The sequence below is a fragment of the Danio rerio genome, chromosome 4, assembly GCF_052040795.2.
Source record: "Danio rerio strain M-AB ecotype USA chromosome 4, GRCz13ab, whole genome shotgun sequence".
Taxonomy (NCBI): domain Eukaryota; kingdom Metazoa; phylum Chordata; class Actinopteri; order Cypriniformes; family Danionidae; genus Danio; species Danio rerio.
This window is the reverse complement of record NC_141024.2, coordinates 11,213,746-11,236,855: the sequence shown is the minus strand read 5'-3', so window position 1 is coordinate 11,236,855 and position 23,110 is coordinate 11,213,746. Positions and strand designations below refer to the sequence as shown.

General features: G+C 35.3%; 1 protein-coding gene across 1 annotated transcript in view; it reads right to left on the bottom strand.

The window, feature by feature from the left end:
• cped1 (cadherin-like and PC-esterase domain containing 1) overlaps positions 1-23,110 on the bottom strand; it is an 89,729-nt gene that overhangs the window by 9,656 nt on the left and 56,963 nt on the right. The window contains exons 15-16 of the mRNA XM_087248038.1: positions 9,108-9,225; positions 6,519-6,655 (exon numbers count right to left, since the gene is read on the bottom strand). Coding sequence (XP_087104164.1) covers positions 6,519-6,655; positions 9,108-9,225 — 255 coding nt within the window. The remainder of the gene's footprint in view (positions 1-6,518; positions 6,656-9,107; positions 9,226-23,110) is intronic.

Sequence of the window (23,110 nt, the reverse complement as noted above, 5' to 3'; positions counted from 1 at the left end):
TTGTATTGTGCAAAGCAATATTTATATACAATCTGTGCAACCCTCAAAAAGGCTGTTTCATAAAAAAAGACTATCAAAAAGCATTCAATAATTAATTAATGATAGAACAATAGATAGAATGATAGAACAATAAATAGATTGATAGAACAACAGACAGACTGATAGAACAAAAAATAGATTGATAGAACAATAGATAGAACGATAAATAGAATGATAGAACAATAGATAGAATGATAGAACGATACATAGATCGATAAAACAATAGATAGAATGATAAATAGAATGATAGAACAATAGATAGAATGATAAAACAATAAATAGATTGATAGAACAATAGATAGAATGATAGAACGATACATAGATCGATAAAACAATAGATAGAATGATAAATAGAATGATAGAACAATAGATAGAATGATACAACAAAAATAGATTGATAGAACAATAGATAGAATGATAAATAGAATGATAGAACAATAGACAGAATGATAGAACGATAAATAGAATAATAGAACAATAGATAGAATGATAGAACGATACATAGATCGATAAAACAATAGATAGAATGATAAATAGATCGATAGAACAATAGATAGAATGATAAATAGATCGATAGAACAATAAATAGAATGATAAATAGAATGATAGAACAATAGATAGAATGATAAATAGAATGATAGAACAATAGATAGAATGATAAATAGATCGATTGAACAATAGATAGAATGATAGATAGAATAATAGATACAATGATAGAACAATAGATAGAATGATAGAACAATAAATAGATTGATAGAACAATAGATAGAATGATAGAACAAAAAATAGATTGATAGAACAATAGATAGAATGATAAATAGAATGATAGAACAATAGATAGAATGATAGAACAAAAATAGATTGATAGAACAATAGATAGAATGATAAATAGAATGATAGAACAATAGACAGAATGATAGAACGATAAATAGAATAATAGAACAATAGATAGAATGATAGAACGATACATAGATCGATAAAACAATAGATAGAATGATAAATAGATCGATAGAACAATAGATAGAATGATAAATAGATCGATAGAACAATAGATAGAATGATAAATAGAATGATAGAACAATAGATAGAATGATAAATAGATCGATTGAACAATAGATAGAATGATCGATAGAATAATAGATACAATGATAGAACAATAGATAGAATGATAGAACAATAAATAGATTGATAGAACAATAGATAGAACAATAAATAGAATAGAACAATAGAATGATAGAACGATACATAGATCGATAAAACAATAGATAGAATGATAAATAGATCGACAGAACAATAGATAGAATGATAAATAGAATGATAGAACAATAGATAGAATGATAGAACGATAAATAGCTGAGATCACAGTCGCCATAATAAAGCACTTCACAAGAGTCTGATTTTTTCGTCCGTTGTGTGCACATTTGGCAATGCAATTGGCAGGAATGCCAGTCTAAATCACAAGATCTCTTAGCACGGGCACTGGCTCACACTATGGTCTGCGAACATGCTCACAAGATTAAGGACACATACTTTCAGCAAGACGTCAGAAGTTGCACTCGTGTCATTTCAAACCTGAATTGACATTTTTTTGAGTGAAGGATAAAAGAAAACAACATCAACAAGATGTAACATTGTAATTATGGACTGTAAGTAGCTCCAATATTTATTAACAATGTTGACATTTATTTTTACGTATTTCTAATAGTTTTTGATTGAGAATGCTAAAATTTAAGAATTTTGTACATTCCAAGCATTCTTATTCTTATATTTCACAAAATAAAAAAAGGTCAGAATAACAAATGATTTAATTTGTTGGTGCATTTAAAAATAAAAGAGCCATTCCACCAAATATTGATTTCTTACCAGTCTTAAGTTAAAAAGCTGGTATTGTGTTTATTTATTGTGACTAAAAATGATATTAAACATAAATATGGAGAAATATCATCAACAGTTTAAAGAATAAAACCAAAAATAAGCTTTGTTCAATAGCATAACTATAAACCATTACACCTATTTTCAAGTGATATCATAATTTTTTTTATACAAACTATACAATAATCCTCTTTTAACAACTTTTTGCCCGATTTCAAAGCCTTTTTAGCTAATCTCTTTGTTCAACTACAGTTGAAACCAGAAGATACACTGTATAAAAAGGCACATAACCATTTTTTTTGTAAAGAGTCAGATGTTAAACTGTTTTTCTTTTATGTAAGTTAGGATTATCACATTTGTTTATGTTATGCTTAATAGCAGAATAATGAGAGAGATATTTTTGAGAAATTGATAGCTTTTCTTGAAAGTCAAGTTTACATACAATAAGATTATTATACCTCTGGAAAAGCTCAGATGATTGTGTCAAGGTTTTGGAAGTTTCTAATTGGCTAATTGACAACATTTGAGGCACAACTGTAAAATATTATTAAAGGAAAACCTCAAACACACTGCTTTCTTGCGTGACAACGTGGGAAAATCAACAAGCCAGAATCAACAAAAAAAGACAGATTATAATTTGCTAAATTACACTGGGTAAAAGACCAATAGTTGTAGACATGTCCTGTGGTCTGATGGAACTAAGATGGAACTGTTTGGCCATGATGACCAGTGTTACATTTGGAGGACAAAGGGGAAAGCTCACAAGCCTAAGCACACTATTACAAATGTGAAGTATAGGGGCTGCAGCATCATGTTGTGAGGCTGTTTTGCTGCAGGAGGGACTGGTCCACTTCACAGCATAGATGGCATCATGAAGAAAGAACATTATGTAGAAATACTGAAGCAACATCTGAAGACATCAGCCAGGAAATTAAAACTTGGCCACAAATGGGTCTTCCAAACAGACCATGACCCTAAGCATACTGCCAAATTAGTTCAAATGTGCTTTAAGAACAACAGAGTAAATGTTTTGCAGTGGCCATCACAAAGCCTTGATCTCAATCCTATAAAAAATTTGAGGGCAGAGTCGAAAAATCTTGTGCGAGCAAGACAGCCTACAAATCTGACTCAGGTACACCAATACTGTCAGGAAGTATGGTCCAAATTTCCTGCAAACTATTGTGAGAAGCTTTTGGAAGAATACCCAATGCATTTGATCAACGTTTAACAGTTTGAAAGCTAAGCAAAAAAAATAAAAAAAAAAATAAATAAAATATATATATATATATATATATATATATATATATATATATATATATATATATATATATGAAATGTATGAAAACTTTTGAGTGTCTGTAAATTAATAAAAAATTCTGAAAAAAAATTATAATAATAAAAAATAAAATCTCTAATTATTCTGGCAATTAGCAAATGTAAATCATTTAGGTAATCCTAACGGACCTAAAATAGTAAACATTTAGTATGATTTACCATCAAACATTTTTAAAAAATGGTTATGTTACCTTTTTTTAGAGTGTATGTAAACATCTGGTTTCAACTGTATGTGTTAAAAATATGTTTTGTACATAAAAAGCAACATTATATTTACAGTGACATTGTGAACTCAAAAAGCTGCAGTGCCGTCTCAGAAAATGACTCAAACATGAAATTATACTCATGAGTATAACTCTAGACCTTGACAATCTAAAGCCCTTTTATTCCAAACAATCTTTCCTGAAGAGACCGTTTTTTTCCCCCTGCAGCATGGGCTTGCAGTCAGAGAGCTGCGGTTTGTCTGTAGCTAGAGCCCGGGCCCTTGTGTAATGTGGCCATTTGTTTGTGTCAGAACTGATTTTGTGAGTCTTAAATCGAGACGGGGTGGAAACAGTCGTGCTGTGAAGATGAGCGCTTGGGGAATGTTTGAAGCGGGAACAGACTGGAGGTTTGGCACACAGCTTTGAAAATCTCCTGCTGGGCTTTAAGCAATCATTTAAAAACAACTCAAAACACAAGAGGTGTGCAGATCGCATTAAGCAAAAATGGAAGAAAAAGATACGATGAAATAAAATGGAGGCGCAAGCACAAGAGAGAGTGTGTGTGTGTGTGTGTTTTTTCTTCTTCTCTAAAGTAATTTTCCCTCTCATCTCAGAAAGAAAATCTACAGCATACTTACAAGGGCATATAAAAGCAGCAGTGGAATTGAATCATGTGGTTGCTGTAGATGAAGCTCAGCACCTGCTCTCTGATAAACATCTGCCACTGGAACTTCAAGGCTATTGAAGCTGCTTGCCTTCCACATTTATTTATTCTTAAGGATTATATATGATATACATATGGCAAAGCTGTCAGCTGCACACGGTATAATCATTGAAAGCATTTTAGCATGATGTGCAGGAAAAGGCTAGATCAAACAGTCAGAAAATGATATAATGAAATTACTATAGTACAGGGGTGTTCAAACTCGGTCCTGCTAAGTTAGGTCTAACTTGCTTCAACATACCAGCCAGGAAGTTTCTAGTATTCCTAGTAAGAGCTTGATTAGCTGGTTCAGGTGTGGTTAATTAGGGTCGGAGCTAATATCTCTTGGACACTGGCCCCTTCAGGACAGAGTTTGGACACCCCTGCTATACACTACACTAACCGGCCACTTTATTAGGTACACCGTACTAGTACTATGTTAATCCTCCTTTTGCTTAGAACTGCCTTAATCCTTCATGGCATAGATTTAACAAAATACTGGAAATATTCCTCAGAGATTTTGGTCTATATTGACATGATAGCGTCACGCAGTTGCTGCAGATTTGTCGGCTGCACATCCATAATGTGAATCTCCCGTTCCACCACATCCCAAAGGTGCTCTATTGGATTGAGTTCTGGTGCTGGTGGAGGTTATTTGAGTAGAGTGAACTCATTGTCATGTTCAAGAAACCAGTCTGAGATGATTTGCGCTTTATGACATGGTGCGTTCACCTGCTGGACATCAGAAGATGGGTACACTGTGGTCATAAAGGGATGGACATCGTCAGCAAAAATACTCATGTAGGATGTGGCGTTGACACGATGCTCAGTTGGTACTAATGGGCCCAAAGTGTGCCAAGAAAATACCCCCCACGCCATTAGCTTGACCACCACCAGCAGCTTGAACCACTGTTACAAAGCAGGGTGGATCCATGCTTTCATGTTGTTGATGCCAAATTCTGACCCTACTATCTGAATGTCACAGCAGAAATCAAGACTCATTTTTCCAATCTTCTATTGTCCAATTTTGGTGATCCTGTGCCAATTGTAGCCTCAGTTTCCTGTTTTAGCTGACAGGAGTGACACCTGGTGTGGTCTTCTGCTGCTTTAGCCCATTTGCCTCATGGTTTGAAGTTTTGAGAGATGCGCTTCTACATACCTCGGTTGAAACGAGTGGTTATTTAAGTTACTGTTGCCTTTCTATCAGCTAGCCATTCTCCTCTGACCTCTGGCATCAACAAGGCATTTGCGCCCACAGAACTGCCGCATTCTTTGTAAAGCCTAGAGATGGCTGATTAGAAATTTGCTTTAATGAGCAGTTGGTCAGGTGTGCCTAACTACAGCATACTGTATAAGGGGTAAAAAGTACATATGTAGAATAAGTTGATTAAAGCCAAAAGTACTGGTAAAAGTATATAATAACTTCTATCAATTTAAGCACAAATACACAGTGATGACGTATTTGTGCACATTTGGACACTTGTAATGCTGTTAAAAAGTTGATCTTCACTGTCAAAAACAAAGTAGCACAATTGATCTCAATGCTGAGAATAATAAATGTTATCTATATCCGCATATTTATTTATGCATGCTTTATTTTTCCAGGAAAGTCGATTGAGATTAACTGAAATCTCTCCTTCGAGGGAGTCCCGGCCCACATGACTGCACATAAAGATTTATTTTTAAGGGATAGTTCACCCAAAAATTTATAATACCTCATCATTTACTCTCCCTTGTGTGGTTCTAAACCTTTATGAGTTTCTTGATTCTGTTGAACACAAAAGAAGAGGTGTTGAGAATGTTGGTTGCTGGCACCAATCAACTCCCACAGTAAGAAAAACAAATACTATGGAAGTCAATGGGTCCCAGCAACCACCATTTTTCAAAATATCTTCTTTTGTGTTCAACAGAAGAAAGAAACTCAAACAGGTTTGGAACAAGTAAAGAGTAAATGATGACAGAAATTTTGGGTGAACTATCTCTTTAGAATTAATAGTAATTTAAATCTCTGATTTAAACATTACACTTAAGCCCTGTTTAGATCATAGTCGCCATAAAGCACTTCACAAGAGTCTAATAATCCTAGATTTTTGTTGGTTTTGGGTCCCATTAAACTCTTTTTTTTTTTTAAACAATAGCATAGCAATAGTATAATTAGAATAATTTCTGAGAATCACCGAATAATATAGCTGCTTAAAATTCAGCTCTTCCTACATAAGATTCAATTTGACATTAAAATAGTGTTATTCTATTTTTTATTTAACAAATGTATACTTAGACTTCTTTCAAAACCTGCCAAAATCAGTCTAACCCCATATTGTGACTTGTTATATAATTTCTGATTTTCAGTGCTTGCGGTTGCTCACCTTGCGTTCCATCATGCAGGACTGCAGCTGAGGTTGATCCAGCAGTGGGTGATAACAATTGTCCGGCTGCCAGGAAACCTCTCTCCAATCACAAGTCCTGTTGTCTGAACAGCTCAGGCACGGGACGACCCAGCGGCCTGACGGAGACGGAAAATATTTAGTGATAGCTTCTTCACAGTGCATTTTGCTAGATTTCCATGACCGCATTTTCTCAGATTACAGTGCTCATGTGATTCACAGTGAAGTGGAGTTTTGAAGTGTTCAACAGCCGAACGGTAAACATATCAAATGCTCACCATAAAATGTTGAATCAGATGGGGAAACATTTCATATTAACATTCCAACTAGACAGGATTACATCACCATTAGCAGATTCAGACAGTAAACAGGGCCCTGATTCCACCTGGTATTTAAATAGATTCAAATGTGTCTCTTGTGAACACTATGGATTTCATCAACACCCTTCCATCTTATTTCAACATGCTCTAACTCACTTTTGCTATAGCGCTCAGAACAATGAACTACACGCCTGAATCCATTTTATGTGACTTACAAGTCAACATGAGGGCAAGGAAATTAAGAAAATTTTATTTAAATTATAATCCATGTGTTTAGCAATTGCACAGCAAAGAATGAATACCTTGTTCTTGTGTACGTTCTCATAATAAACACTATAATAATTTGTTTAGATGATTTTTGTGGCTGTTTAAATGCATTTAGTCTCATGAGCATCTACACTATGAAAGCAGTTCAGTCGAATGCATTTTTGTTTGCCTCTGAAAGTGGTCAAAAACATTTTTAAACCTTTTATTTACTGATGTTCGCTTGTAATCAGCTTGTATTTTCTTTTATTTAAATTCCAGATGTAAGAGGGACATTATAGCAGAATTGTACATTATCTGAACCTGAAATAAAAACATAAATACAGTGAGTTTCCTCCCAAAAATGTCTAAAATGTACTGAGAGTTGATTTCTGTCAGTTGTTCTGTAAAGGAATTCATTTGGTTCTCAGATTTTTGTGCTTTATTATTGCCTAATTGAACCTACAGCTTTAATAGTTTTGTTATGGTAAAAATTGTTATTTAGAAAAAAATAAAACTTTAGAAATAGCAAGTTTAAGTTGTTCTCATTCACATCAACTGATTAAAAACATGAAATGATAAATAAATTCTGCAAATAAATACTACAAATTTATAATACAAATAAATTGTCCCCAGGTTTCTGGTAATCCTGTTGCATTTGCATTAAATTGAACATAAAATGTGTGTGTGGCACTGCCCTTAAGGCCCAAAGCCTTAAGCCTCAGAAGCGAATCAATCCCATTTATGACTCACATTTAAGTTTTACCACTTTGATGGCAAGGAATAGCCGGAGAGAGACAGGAGGAACAATACAAAAAATATGATTTATTAGGAGCAAAATTAAAAAGATTACGATCAATAAAAACAGTTCAACTTCCCCAGCCACAATAATACAAACTAGTCATCTTACCCTACCTCAACTCAAACAGGTAAAAAAAAGGAGCACATCAAAGAAAGGAGAATGCCAGGAAGCCAAAAAACCCAAAATCAACAGGACACCGCATGCCCGTCAAAATACGAGTCCTTAAATAGTCTGACTGCTCGCACTTCATTGATCTACCAATCACACGCTGACCAAACCCAAAGTTCCTCACCTTGCCACATTCGCTTTACACATTTAAGGCTCTGACTCGGAAGTGACATCATTTGACGAGGAAGAAGCTGACAGTGATCAAGGATGCATTCTATCATTGAATTGTATGATTTTCTGCTTGTTTTGTATGACTTTTTGGAGGATGACAAGTTTAAGTCAGGCCCTGTCACATTTTTTGTGAGTGAAAATGTACGAATGTCCCAAATAGTGATTTTAAAACGTCACATTCTCAAGTTTTTACTTCATTTTAAGGAAAGAAAGAAGATGAGCTCATACACACAGTCTATATGACTCCATCAAACACAAAGTAGTTCTCGCTGACTTTGATGCACTGTTCTGCTGATTCCTTCCTTTTTACTTTTATAGCGCTGACTGCAAACCTCCTCTGAACTCTAACCTGGCGGTTTTAAATCTAAAAGGTCTAGCAGCTGAACATACATTCACAGAATGTCCCTGCAGAAGGACAACTCACTCCAAAAAAACCTGTATGAAGTGATTATATTCCCTCATAAAGTCAGCATGGAAGTCCTAACCTTATAATCGAGCAATGATTCAACTCAGGCGATGAATCAGAACTTTATCACACAGTAAAAGCAGACACATAAATTACCAACCTTCAGTTCTCTACCAAACCTTTCCTATTCTCCAGTGTAGCAGCTAATAAACCGTGAATCTCAAGCTAATATAGCCAAACACATGATGAACTACTTTGTAACTAAAATATACAGTTTTAAGGCCAACATGATCCTGTGCACAGAAAGAAAAATGGGCGGTAAATATATCATCCGACCATAAAACAGACACTTTGCAATGGCCTTGCATGAAAAACAGGACTTTAAATCTTACAGCAACTTTCAAGTTCAAATTTCAGATGTTTAATTACAAGCCGGTGATCAAAACCTGAAGCAAACATACCAGGTTCATCTCCTGAGAGGCAAGGCCGAAGTGAAGCCTGGGCCTCTCCTGAAGATCTCACTCCTGGAATGGGCTCCAAACCGCAGGGCTGGTCTGGCCGGACGACTAGGCCGCAGTCCTGCTCCGACAGGGTGAGAAAAGAAGAGATACAGGTTGGAGTCTGGTAAGTTCATGGTGGCACTCTTATGTAAAAAAAAAAAAACTTTTCAAGAAAATAAAATCTGATATAGATAGAGTTGTTGCAAAGTTTCCATAGCCTTTTCACCCCATTCGCTTTCATGTGGCCGCGTACATGAGGTTAAATTAAAGCATGCGCGCCGCTTGACGCCTGCCCTGCACCCTTGCCCCCTTGTTAGGGGCTAAGGGTCAAACAAACCTAACAGGCTAAATGACAGAACCGAAGCCGCGCCGCCGACCCTCAAGGTCCCTCACGGGAGCCATCGGGTCTGGCTCGACTTCTGAAGAGCGGCTCTCCATTCACTTTTTTCTTTTGCCCCCTTCCTTAACACTTTGCACAGGGGCTTCTCGAGGCCACGTAACATTCCCCAAGTTCCCGCCGCTGTTCTCGACAAAGTGCCACAAGACAACTTAACAGGGATTTTCTTGTTCGTACCTGTGCACAGTGTGTGCGTGCAAACAAGAGCGGCCTTTTGATTCTGAGCAGGCCCGCATAAATCAGCAGGCTCGCGGAAACCGCCTAGCACTTGATGCATCAGAGCCGAAAAGTTAGCATCCCTCCGGAAAGGAAAATGCGTATTATTAATTCACATCGGGAGGGCAAAGAAACATGAAAGGGGAATAAACATGTCATTTTTCCATTCCCCTGACAAGAAAACGATAAAGACTTTAGTCAAAGGTCAGGTGCTTTCATTTTGTTGTGCCAATTGTTGAGTAAAGGATTTTTGAGATGCATCTTTCTGTTTTTATATCACCAGAGAACAATGAATCAAGAGCATCTGGTTAATGAGGATTTCACAAAACTAAAACCAATAAGAGAACACGAGGGGAAGAGACTTTGAAAACAATATGAAGCTATAAATTGGGATTTGACAGCATTTTACAAGACAAACCTTTTGGTGATATTTAATACCTAAAGACTCCCCACAATCCTACATAAATAAACTGTGTGTGCAACATGTGGGCTGGAGGCATGAATGAAACCCAAGGTATATAATACATTTCATTACTATATTAAACTATATGTCACACCACATTTTGTTAACACCTGAAAATTATAGATGATAAACGCACATTAAATGTAGTATTTCAACAATTTAAAGGTCAGGTTGAGACAAAAACACCTGTGTCCCACCTGTGTTAAAGCCGTTAAATGGGTTAAAACAGAAAACTTTTATCTTTTAAAATATTTTAAGTTGATAAAATATTTTATGTTGTATTTATGTTTTATGTTTGTATTTATGTTGTATTTTATTGTACCATATTGTCATTATTTTAATTATCAATTTCTTTACACTTTAGGTCAAATCTAGTGCTCTAAAGAATTGTATTATTATATGCACATACTAAATTGTTTAAATACAGAGAAACAGATAATCGGATGGATGGATGGATAGATAGATAGATAGATAGATAGATAGATAGATAGATAGATAGATAGATAGATAGATAGATAGATAGATAGATGGATAGATGGATAGATGGATAGATGGATGGATGGATGGATGGATGGATGGATGGATGGATGGATGGATGGATGGATCAGACAGACAGACAGACAGACAGACTGATAGATAGATAGATAGATAGATAGATAGATAGATAGATAGATAGATAGATAGATAGATAGATAGATAGATAGATAGATGATAGATAGATAGATAGATAGATAGATAGATAGATAGATAGATAGATAGATAGATAGATAGATAGATAGATAGATAGATAGATAGATAGATAGATAGATAGATAGATAGATAGATAGATAGATAGATAGATAGATAGATAGATAGATAGATAGATAGATAGATAGATAGATAGATAGATATCCATTCCAAGTCATCTTTCTTTCTGTCAAGTTTCATTTTGACTTTCACTCGCTTCTCTTTCATCCTCTACTGAGGGACGCATGATCCCCCTGGAATGGTTTTGCATGTTTGATCCCTGACAGAAAGCTGTTTAATCTCCTGCTTGTAAATTTGATGTCTTTCATTGTACTACAGCTGAGGGCTTTGTCTCCACTGGCGGCTTATTAAAGCAGCCCTCTTAAGTATGTGTCCTTCCTCTCAGAAAGGCTTAAGACTTGCGCTTGAAACACACTTTTAAAGATAAAAACTAAGCAGAGGGTTGTTGTGGAAGCTGAAGAGGGGTTTCGAGAGCTGCTAGTATTCTACTTGACCGTGGTGGTTGCTGAGAGCTGGGTCGGATGTACAACAATAATCCTGGCTTTTCTATCAGCGCAGGTTACTGGCTTTGATCAGGAGAGATTACTCTAGGCCTCTGCTCCCTGTAACCGACACGAGTGGCTCGGACAAGCCTTCAGAGCTTAAACGTTCACACACGTTCACTCAATAACGTGCATGGAAATGTTTAGTATGGATCAGACTTAAATCCATATTTTCCTTTCAAGATCTGGAAAAAGTCATTTAATAAAGACATTTTTTTCCCCTCTGGAGAAAGTCTTATTTTGGCTAGAATAAAAGCAGTTTTTAATTTTTTTTTAAACCATTTTAAGGTCAACATTATTAGCTCCTTTAAGCCATGTTTTTCAATAGTCTACAGAACAAACTATTGATATACAATAACTTGCCTAATTACCCTAAACTGCCCTAATTAACATAGTTAAGCATTTTAATGTCACTTTGAGCTGTATAAAAGTTATAGAAGTTATTAAAACTATTTTGTTTAAAAATGTGTTGAAAAAATGTTCTCTCTGTTAAAATAATTTGAGGGTTAAAAAATAAACGGGTGCAAATAATTCTGACTTCAACAGTATGTTTAAATGAACTACATGCTTGGCCTTATTAAAATATGTAAAATAATAAGTATAAACATTTCTAATTACAATTAATTATTCATATGAGGCTACACTAAAAACCTAAATTTCAGTGCAGCAATAATAAATTACATTATTTATTATTTAAATAATGTAAATAATTTTGCATTATTTATTTTTTTAATAATTATTGCAGTCTGATTTATTACTATGAATTTATCATCCAAGTTTGTTATTCTGTTTTTGGTTGTATTGCTACAAGTATAAAACAATTACCAATACAACCAAAAACAGAATAACAAACTTGGATATTAAATTGATAGAAATAAATCAGACTGCAATAATCATTAAAAAAATAAATAATGCAAAATTACAGATTGCATAAATGTGCAACATCAAATGATTCTTGTTCTGAATAAGCCTTTTTGAGGTTTAAACGTTTGTTACACTGAATTACATTTAAGTGGATGTCTTCTTTAAATCCTGATCAAAAAATATCTATCTATAAATGCTTCCCTTGCGTATAACATTTTCCTTGCTTAGTCTGAAAATATGAAATGTTGTCAGATGGGAACTTGATTTGACAGATGTTTTATTACAGTTTGGTTTATGATGTCCAAGTGCCCAGCCAACAAAGACTTTAAAATTAGTAGATAAGCAAGAGCAATTGTAGCAAGCTTTCTTCAACATTATTCAATGCAAAAAAAAAAAAAAAAAAAAAACCTTCCCAAAAAAAACAAAAAAAAAAACGAAAGTGTAATTAAATTGGGTGCATTGTCAGAAGTGCCATACAGATGTCCCATCTGCTCATTGAAATACAGCTTTTGTTATGAAAGACTGAAGTGGCTTTACTGGGAGTGTTTAATGTAATCCTGCAGATTGTGGATTGTAATCCTATATAGAACTGTCATGCTGTTGGCCAATCCCTCACACTTTAAGACAGGCTATCAGGTTTCTTTTCATTAGAATATAGTGAAAAACAGAAGAAGTATAAGCTGCAGGCATCAAAAAGTTTCATTTAAATGATAATAAAAGAGGTCTCCTTTCATCAGTTAAGATAACAGAAAGAGAGGTTCCATTTAACTTCGAGAGTTCTAGCATTCAATGTTGACAAGGGAGAGATCACAAACCACAAGCGAGAATGTTCCGAATGGAGAAATAAAATGAAATTAAATAAGAAATTACATTTTAAAGTAGCTTAAAAGAATCTTCACTAATTTATCTCTGGGATGATCCAACAACAGACCAAAACATATTTATTCATTTAAAAGCAGAAACAAGAAGCAATATAAAAAACTTCTTACATGACTGTTTGTCAAACTGTCTCAGGCTCTGTTCTGAAGTTCTTTTGCCTCCAAACATAATTATACAGATAAACATACATAAAAAACACACATGGATGCAATCATCCAAAGCAGATTCCAACCAAAAAAGTTCATATTAGCAGAATAGACATGCTCTTATAAGGTCAGTTATCAGACGAGACGCTTTGCTCCGCATCTGGTCTCTGTTTTAATACAGTAGATCTCTAGAGTTGAATGCGCAGCTACAGTCTGCTGTTCACCAAACACACACACGCAAGTTTGTACATCTTAGTGGAGATCTGACATAAATGACTGTTTATATTGACCTAACCTTCTCACATAAACCTTTCTAAACATTTTCAGAAAAAAAAAAACATGTAATAGTTATTTAAATAATTTATAAATTCAGAATTCTGACATTTCCCCAGAATTGTAATTTTACCATACTTTTTTATTTTAATTTTGCAACTGTATGGAATTCTAACTTAACTTCTTGCAAGTCTGGGTTTATACTATTTTCACTTTACCTTTCTCACTCAAACAAGTCAGCATTGCAAGATGCAAAGACGTCATGTACATTTATGAGAAAAACTACTAATACTAGACTGTAAAAAATTGAATGACAAAAAGTCAAGATAACAAATTTCTTTCAAGTTATACAAAATTTTACTTAATATTTTAATAATGTTTATTAATATTTTAGTCAGATTGATTAATGTAAGTTTTGTATTGTAACTTAACCCTACCCCTAACACCAACACACATTGACCCTAAACCCTAACCCTAAAGCCTTTCACTAAGTAACCCTAACACTAAATAACCCTAGACTCTAAACCATAAACCTCAGACTAAATAAACCTAAACCCTAACACTAAATAACCATAGACTCTAAACCCTAACACTAAATAACCCTAGACTCTAAACCCTAAACCCTAACACTAAATAAGCCTAGACTCTAAACCATAAACCTAAGACTAAATAACCATAGACTCTAAACCCTAAACCCTAATACTAAATAACCATAGACTCTAAATAACCCTAGACTCTAAACCCTAACACTAAATAACCCTAGACTCTAAACTCTAACACTAAATAACCCTAGACTCTAAACTCTAACACTAAATAACCCTAGACTCTAAACCATAAACCTAAGACTAAATAACCCTAAACCCTAACACTAAATAACCATAGACTCTAAATAACAATGGTTACTAAATAACCCTAAACCCTAACACCAAATAACCATAGACTCTAAACCCTAACACTAAATAACCCTAGACTCTACTCTAAACCCTAACACTAAATAACCCTAGACTCTAAACCCTAAACCCTAATACTAAATAACCCTAGACTCTAAACCATAAACCTTAGACTAAATAACCCTAAACCCTAACACTAAATAACCATAGACTCTAAACCCTAAACCCTAACACTAAATAACCCTAGACTTTAAACCCTAACACTAAATAACCCTAAACCCTAACACTAAATAACCATAGACTCTAAACCCTAAACCCTAACACTAAATAACCCTAGACTCTAAACCCTAACACTAAATAACCCTAAACTCTAAACTATAAACCTAAGACTAAATAACCCTAAACCCTAACACTAAATAACCCTAGACTCTAAACCCTAACACTAAATAACCCTAGACTCTAAACCCTATTACTAAATAACCCTAGACTCTAAACCCTAACACTAAATAACCCTAGACTCTAAACCATAAACCTTAGACTAAATAACCCTAAACCCTAATACTAAATAACCCTAGACTCTAAACCCTAACACTAAATAACCTTAGACTCTAAACCATAAACCTAAGCTTAAATAACCCTAAACCCTAACACTAAATAACCCTTGACTCTAAACCCTAACACTAAATAACCCTAGACTCTAAACCCTAAACCCTAACACTAAATAAGCCTAGGCTCTAAACTCTAAACCTTAAACCTTAACACTAAGGGCCTACTCACACTATGCTATCCGAACCGTGCTCAGGCCCTTTTCCCAGATCGTTTGAGAAGTGTGAGTGTGCTGAATCGGGCTCAGGCACGGTTCACTTGGCCGGCCCTGGCCCGGTTGGAAGAGATGGGCCTGAGCACCGTTCATTTGGGCCGAAACTAAAAGCGAGACGTGACTTTATTCATTCTTACTGTTCAATGAACGCAAACTGCCGTAGTTTATTAAAGACGCAAACCCCTCACAGCACCACAGCTGCGCACCTTTAGCAAACATTCTCATTCCTGCAGCATGAGGGCTTTATGATTGTTTATGAGCGCCAAAAGTGGTGGATCTGTTCGGCGAAATATCTGACTGCGTGTCACCGCATCCCTAAGGACTGTTTGGCGAAATATTTGACTGCATGTCACTGCATATCAAACGACTGAAACGATATAACTAGAGAAATCTCCACTGCGCTGCTAAATGAGAGCGCTTCTCACTGAACAGTGCAGCAGCGATGACGTAAGAGTGCCCAGGCCCGATTGTGGTGTAAATGTGGGACGTTGGGGGAGACCAAAGGGCGACAAGAGTGCTTTGGCCCGGTTCGAGGCAATTGTACCTAGTGTGAGTACGGCCTTAATAACCCTAAACCCAAACACTAAATAACCCTAAACTCTAAACCCTAAAACTTAACACTAAATAACCATAGACACTAAACCCTAAACACTAAACCCTAACACCAGATAACATTAAATAACCGTACACTCTTAACCTAAACACTAAATAACACAAAACCCTAAAACAGACAGACAGACAGACAGACAGACAGACAGACAGACAGACAGACAGACAGACAGACAGACAGACAGACAGACAGACAGACAGACAGACAGACAGACAGACAGACAGATAGATAGATAGATAGATAGATAGATAGATAGATAGATAGATAGATAGATAGATAGATAGATAGATAGATAGATAGATAGATAGATAGATAGATAGATAGATAGATAGATAGAAAGATATAGACATTGTATTAAACCACCTTTTCTTAAATTACATTTGATGTCGACATCTTTAAATCAAACACACAAAACTGTTCCACAAAATAAGCAATAAGCTGGTATTCCAATCCTTCAAAACCCTCGAGACCCTTTACATAGTGGAGCGAGATCCAACGCCACAGCTAATAATGAATCAGTCTATATCTGATATGAGATCAGTGGATTTGGCTAATACAAACCACATGAGTACACACACACAAACACACAGCATATCTAATTACTGATCTTTGCAGCGCTCTTCTAATACTCATTTGATATGCTCACTGAAAATGCTTTGCGGGCCAGGTTGAGCTGAAGGGCAGGAGGGGTTCAGCAGGTCAGTGTCGCCTGTTTTGGGGGTCATATCAAAGTTTTGGGGGTTTGGGGTTCATGTGTTTGAATGCTGCTATGGGCGGTTCGTTTTTTGGATTTTTTTTTTCAAAGTGCAGTTGTGTTCGACAGCTGCGGTTTTGACAAATTTAAGGCGAAATGTAAGATGACATATGGAATCTGGTGTGGAGTCAAGCTCTATTATAGGATCTGAGCAATCAAAATATTGATCCCTCATCGACAGAAGGCAACACAAGGATGCAATAAAACCACAGTAAAACTCTGTATTTCTTTCTTTCCTTTCTGTGTCTGTTATAGCCAAGCTTGTGATTGGTGGGCAATTTTATTTTATTTTATTTATAAAGGTGTATTCGGATAGATATTTACATTTTTTTTTAGATATTTAATTATAGTGTTAAATTAATTTTTTCCCCATTTCAGTTTCAACACTATTTCATTAGACTTTTTATCCTTTAATTTATTTTTTAACTAGTTAAATTATAAATGTGTATTCAGATATAAATATATATATCAATATATATATATATATATATATATATATATATATATATATATATATATATATATATATATATATATATATTTAAGATATTTAATTACTGTGTTAAAGGATTTTTTCCCCGTTTCAGTTTCCGTTTCAGTCTATTTTATTACACTTTTTTATCGTTTTATTGTATTTTATTTTACTCATTTTATTTTATTTTATTTTTAACTAGTTAAAATATAAAGGTGTATTCAGATAGATATTTTTATTTTTTGTTAGATATTTAATTACTGTGTTAGGATTTTTTCCTAATTTCAGTTTTAGACAAAACATTATATTATTACACTTTTTATCATTTTATTTTATTTTATTTCATCATTTCTTAATTCAATTTAATTTTCAATCTTTTCAATCTGTCTGGCTATCCATATATTTCATGCAGCTGTGGCAAAAATCAAGAGACAATCCTGAGTTTCTCTGTGTTTATGGGAATAACTTAAAAAGCTAGAGTAAAATCTATCTATCTATCTATCTATCTATCTATCTATCTATCTATCTATCTATCTATCTATCTATCTATCTATCTATCTATCTATCTATCTATCTATCTATCTATCTATCTATCTATCTATCTATCTATCTATCTATCTATCATCTATCTATCTATCCATCCATCCATCCATCCATCCATCCATCCATCCATCCATCCATCCATCCATCCATCCATCCATCCATCCATCCATCCATCCATCCATCCATCCATCCATCCATCCATCCATCCATCCATCCATCTATCTATCTATCTATCTATCTATCTATCTATCTATCTATCTATCTATCTATCTATCTATCTATCCTATAGTGTCATAATTGTGTGTGTTATGACTGCTCTGCACTTCCCTATGCATGAGTCTCTCTTCATGCCTGTTTCACATGTTGGTTCTTTTCCTCTTTTTCAGGCTAACTGTGGCATCAGATAAGCATTTACTAATTACAGTGAGGAAATGAGCAGAAGTCAAAGCTGTCAGTCTCATCTTTTCGAAACACACACACTGACTTCCTGTGTAATTCAACACTGCCCTGTACCACCTGCAACACACACACTCATGCACACAGCTGCTCTCACTTCACCGTTCTGTCTCTCATTTGGAGAGCTGAAGAATGAAAACCAGCCAGAGTTATTCCGGAACGTAAGTGTGAGATTTAACGGCAGGAAATTTTGGGTCCTTGAAGACAAATTGGACTAAAAATGTTGCATTTTTTGCCTAAGGTCCAAATGAATCACTGCCAAAGCTGATTCTTTTGTGGCTATAGCTGGGAAGGAATGATCTGTAATACCAGGTCAGAGCAATCTTTTGGCACTGTCATTCATGTCAGGCAACATTTTGTAAATGTGTGCTTTTCCGCATTTAAAAATATGCACATATTGAGTTTCATTCAAAGGTTTGGGTTTAGTATGATCTTTATATATTTTTGATAAAAATCCTGCTAACTCACAACCTAAAATAAGATTTCGGGTAATCTATATCCATAAAAGACAATTACCTTATCTTATCTTATATTAATATCTTAATGTAAATTATAGTTCAGCCCCCCCCCCCCCCCCCCCCCCCCCCCCCCCCCAAAAAAAAGAATAGTGATTTACTCGCCCTCAGACCATCAACGATGCACCCAATTTTAAAGTTATCACTCGATTGAATGGGCATTATCAGTGGTTATCAGCTGATAGACATGGGCCAATAGGGGCCTACTAGTTATCATCCATCCACATGGTTAATCAGCCATACTAAGAGAAGACTCCAGATCTGTTTTTACATTACTGTGAAGGTTGGGTTTGGGGTTGGGTAGACATTAATAAAATACAATCATGAGAAATTTAATAAATAATATAATTAATTCTTGTTAACTTCTGGCCGCAGCCGTATGTGATCTATAGCTGATTAACCATGTAGATGGATGACTAGTAGGCCCCTACTGGCCCATATTTATCAGCTGATAACCACTGATAACGCCCATTCAATCGAGTGAAAATATTCGGATCGGCTGAACGACTTTTTTTGTTTTATTTTTTAAATAGTAGAACAATGTTTTCGGTAAAAGAATTTATCAAAGTCCATAAAGACTGATGATAAAATCCAAGAGTGAGTAAATGAACTACCAATTTGGAATTCAGCTGGGTGAACTATCCATTCAGTTCCTGTGAAGTTTAATTGAGCGCTACTGATGCAAAAGGACATTCAAATCCAAACTTAAAACAAACTTATTTTTTCTTTGATCTTATTATTTTATTTGGTTTATGGCTTTGGTATATTGACTAATCTAATGTATTCAAATATATATATCATTGCATAGGATCCTAAAGACCATAGATGCCCAAAGCAGGGCCAACGGGCCAAAGTTGGCGCATTGTAACCTTTGAGGTGGCCCACCATTCCATCTGAGAAGAGAGTGAGAAGGATGGAGAAGGTTGGGGTGAATGGCTTTAAAAGAGATCATCATTTCTAATTTGACGTAACCTCTTTTGGTTGTTTTATTGCTGAACTACAATAAAAGCCAACTGAAGTAAAATGTTTTAATTAAATGTTGTAAATGAATCAGCTTCATTCTGTTTTAAATGAGATTTTTTTACAGTAATAAGTTCATTACGAAATGTAAAAAAGCAATATTAGTTAACGTAAAGCAACGTTGACTAGTTATTTTTAAATATTATTAAACAAATTGCCCATGGCCACTATATTTACCTTCGGCACACCAGCCTTAATTAACGTTGGTTTTCGGCCCTTTATGAGAAAAAAATTGGGCACCCCTGCTATAGACCATATAAAAGAGATCTGTGAGGGGTGTACATGTTTGTGCTGGGCACGTACTGCACACATGTATATGTATATAAAAATTGACGCCATTCTTAATTTTTAAGCTATCATTACCAAAAAAAAAACTTTTATAGAAAGTATTAAATACATTTCAGTAGTTCAGTACATTCTCCTTATGTCATTCTATTGTTATTACGCATAACTAGTTTACATTTTTTATTTGTATCTTTGGATTGTTTGAGTTTTTTCCAACATATGGGTCATTTTCTTCCATTTGAAAAACATTTACCCATAAAACTTATGATGATTTTAATACCTATTATAACCCGCAATACATGAAATTTATGCAACTTAAGGTGAACACTGTAAAAATGATGACACAGCACATAAACAGTATGAAGCATAGCAAAGCCTCAACTCAGACTGCATTAACAGTGGACAGCCAGCGGTTTGATTATTGTGAAATAACTGGGCAGCAGCGTCATAAAAGCACACAGCAGAGCAGGAGGCTTCTGAGTGGGATTGGCAGACAGACCCCTCCTTTAACAGGGACTGATTAAGAACAGGACGGATACATTTACTGAATTCTCTGGTACAAGTGAGCTGGTTAGGTACAAAGCAAAAAAAGGGGGCTGTGGCCAGACCGCAAAACACCAGCAGTCAGCTCCAAAAATCACCATGGGTTCATATTTCATATATTTCCGGATCTGTGGGGAAATTTTCAGACATTGAGTTTCTCCATCTTGCTTGTTTCGGGTACCAGACAACTGACAACCAGTCAAAGAAAATATTTCACATCATTATAAGCAAAATATATGCCAACTTCAAGTTCTGGAAAGTTTCACAAAGGTTTAATCCACTTGGTAAACACTGTTGAACTATCATTGGTCAGTTGCGAGTAGGTAGGTCATAGGTAGGTGTGCTCCGCCTTCCGTTAATGTAAAGTTTATTTCTTCTGCTCAGTCCATCAAGGTCAAACACCAAGAAAAACATGGAGACACTGGAGAGCAGATTTATAGTAAATACTGATACTGCTAACGGCTAAGTGTTGTTACTTCATGGTTTGGTTCATATTTTGGGCTGCTGCTTTTAACGAATGCAGTGTGTGATACCTACAATAAATAATTATTGTGATGTATGGAAGCCAACTTCATTAAGCAAATCCACAAACACCAGCAAAATAAAGCAATTGTATGCAAAAACATAGACTATAATTAACTTACATTTTAATACGTTTTGGTACGAGTATAAAAAAAATAAACAGCAACAACTGAATGTTTTGAAATTGAAGCTGTAACGTAGCCGTGGCGAGAACGAATTTTGGAGTGGCGACTCGCCATGGAAACCATGTAAAAAATAAGACCTAGAGAAATGGTTCTCTGAAGAATTAATTGGAAAACAAATGAAGCTCTATGGTGAAATCTGTGACATCTTGAATATACCCCTGATCAAAAAATCCAACCATTGGATCCATTGGAATACAATCGATTGGAACCAACAATGGCGGTATAGAAGAGTGAATGAAACCTTTTCATTGAAACCTAAAAAATATGACCAGAAAAAAAATGGTTCTCTGAAGAACTAAAAGGTTAATTGTAAAACAAATGAAGCTCTATGGAACCTCTGTGAAATATGTGGAATCTTCTATGTATCCCTGATCAAAAATCCAATGGAACCTTTTCATTGAAACCTAAAAAATAATTGGAAAACAACTGAAGCTCTATGGCACAACTGCGAAATCTATGGCATCTTGAATGCATCCCTGGTCAAAAATCCACACACAGTAGTTAAGGGTAGCATACATCGGCAGCATCATTTTGGAGAAATGAATTGACCCTGACCTACACGGTGCTGTGTGAGGTTAATCCCTGTGTGAGTGGGCCTGGTCTGACAGACTTCAAAAGCAGAGCTCCCGATCACGCGCGCATATATTCCACCCCAGCTCCTGACGGAGCAAAGAAAGGCCACAAGACCCAGTGTGAATGCTTGAGATGGAGAGATTGGAGCATGTGAGAGTGGAAGAGAGGGATGAAAGGTATGGCTGGGTGCATTCAGAAGCTCTCTCCTGTCTCTCTTCATATATACTCCATCATCAATCAACCAAATCAAAACCAATCTGTCAACAGCTGATTGAAAATCGAGACAAAGATCGCAGAAAGAAAACTGAAGGATGGAGGATTAGCAAAATAAGATGGTAATTTGGTCCTAAGAGGACAAAGAAAACATAGAAATTGAAAATTTAGCACCAAAAAGTACAAAACATGCACAAAAGTAAGTGTTATTTTTGAAAACTACATATAAAATAAATAAATAAAAAGTTTTGAAATAATGTGAAACAGCTCAGCATTAAAACAAATCAATTAAATAAAAAATAAAAAAATTAATGAAATAAAAAAATTAATAAATACAATAAAAAATTAAAATAAAAAAAATAAAATAAAATAAATTTTAAAAATTTTGTGGTAGAGTAAAAATGGTAATAAATTGTGAATAAATGATGTAGCTATTAAAATCTGAGGCAATATAGACACCTGCTAGTACAAAACAACCACTATTATCCGTATAATTCATGTAAATATTTATCATTCTAAAGTACTCTGCCAGATACCATAGTCAGCATTCAAATGTGTGGAAGTATGGCTTGAAGTTAGCCAAGTCGCACATGACCAGCAGCTGTGTGTGACTCTCCAGCAAAAATAGAAAAATCTCTTCCCCTAATCAGATCAGCAGAAAAACCGCTGTATCTTATTAGGATTGTGTGAATGTGCCACACTCTGTCAAACCGGCATTTCCCCTGGCTGGTGGTAACTCAGTCCAGCACTAATAAAACCATTAATGTCTGTCATTGTGGCCATTGGCTTTCTGTGGGTTCAGCTTTAGCCAGATCCAGATGTGTGCGGACAGACTGTGGGCAGCAAATAAATGAAAGGGGATTGAGGCTCCCGGTGGAGGTTTCTTCAAGCTGGCGCACTTCAAAGTAAGGATTAAAAACTCCTGACAACATGAGGAAATTAGCACTTTACTCTCTATCACCAAACCAACCGGTGAGGTATGCAGAACGAGCAGTTTCTTTGATTAAGGTCAGAGTCACGTTAACAGGTGAACTGA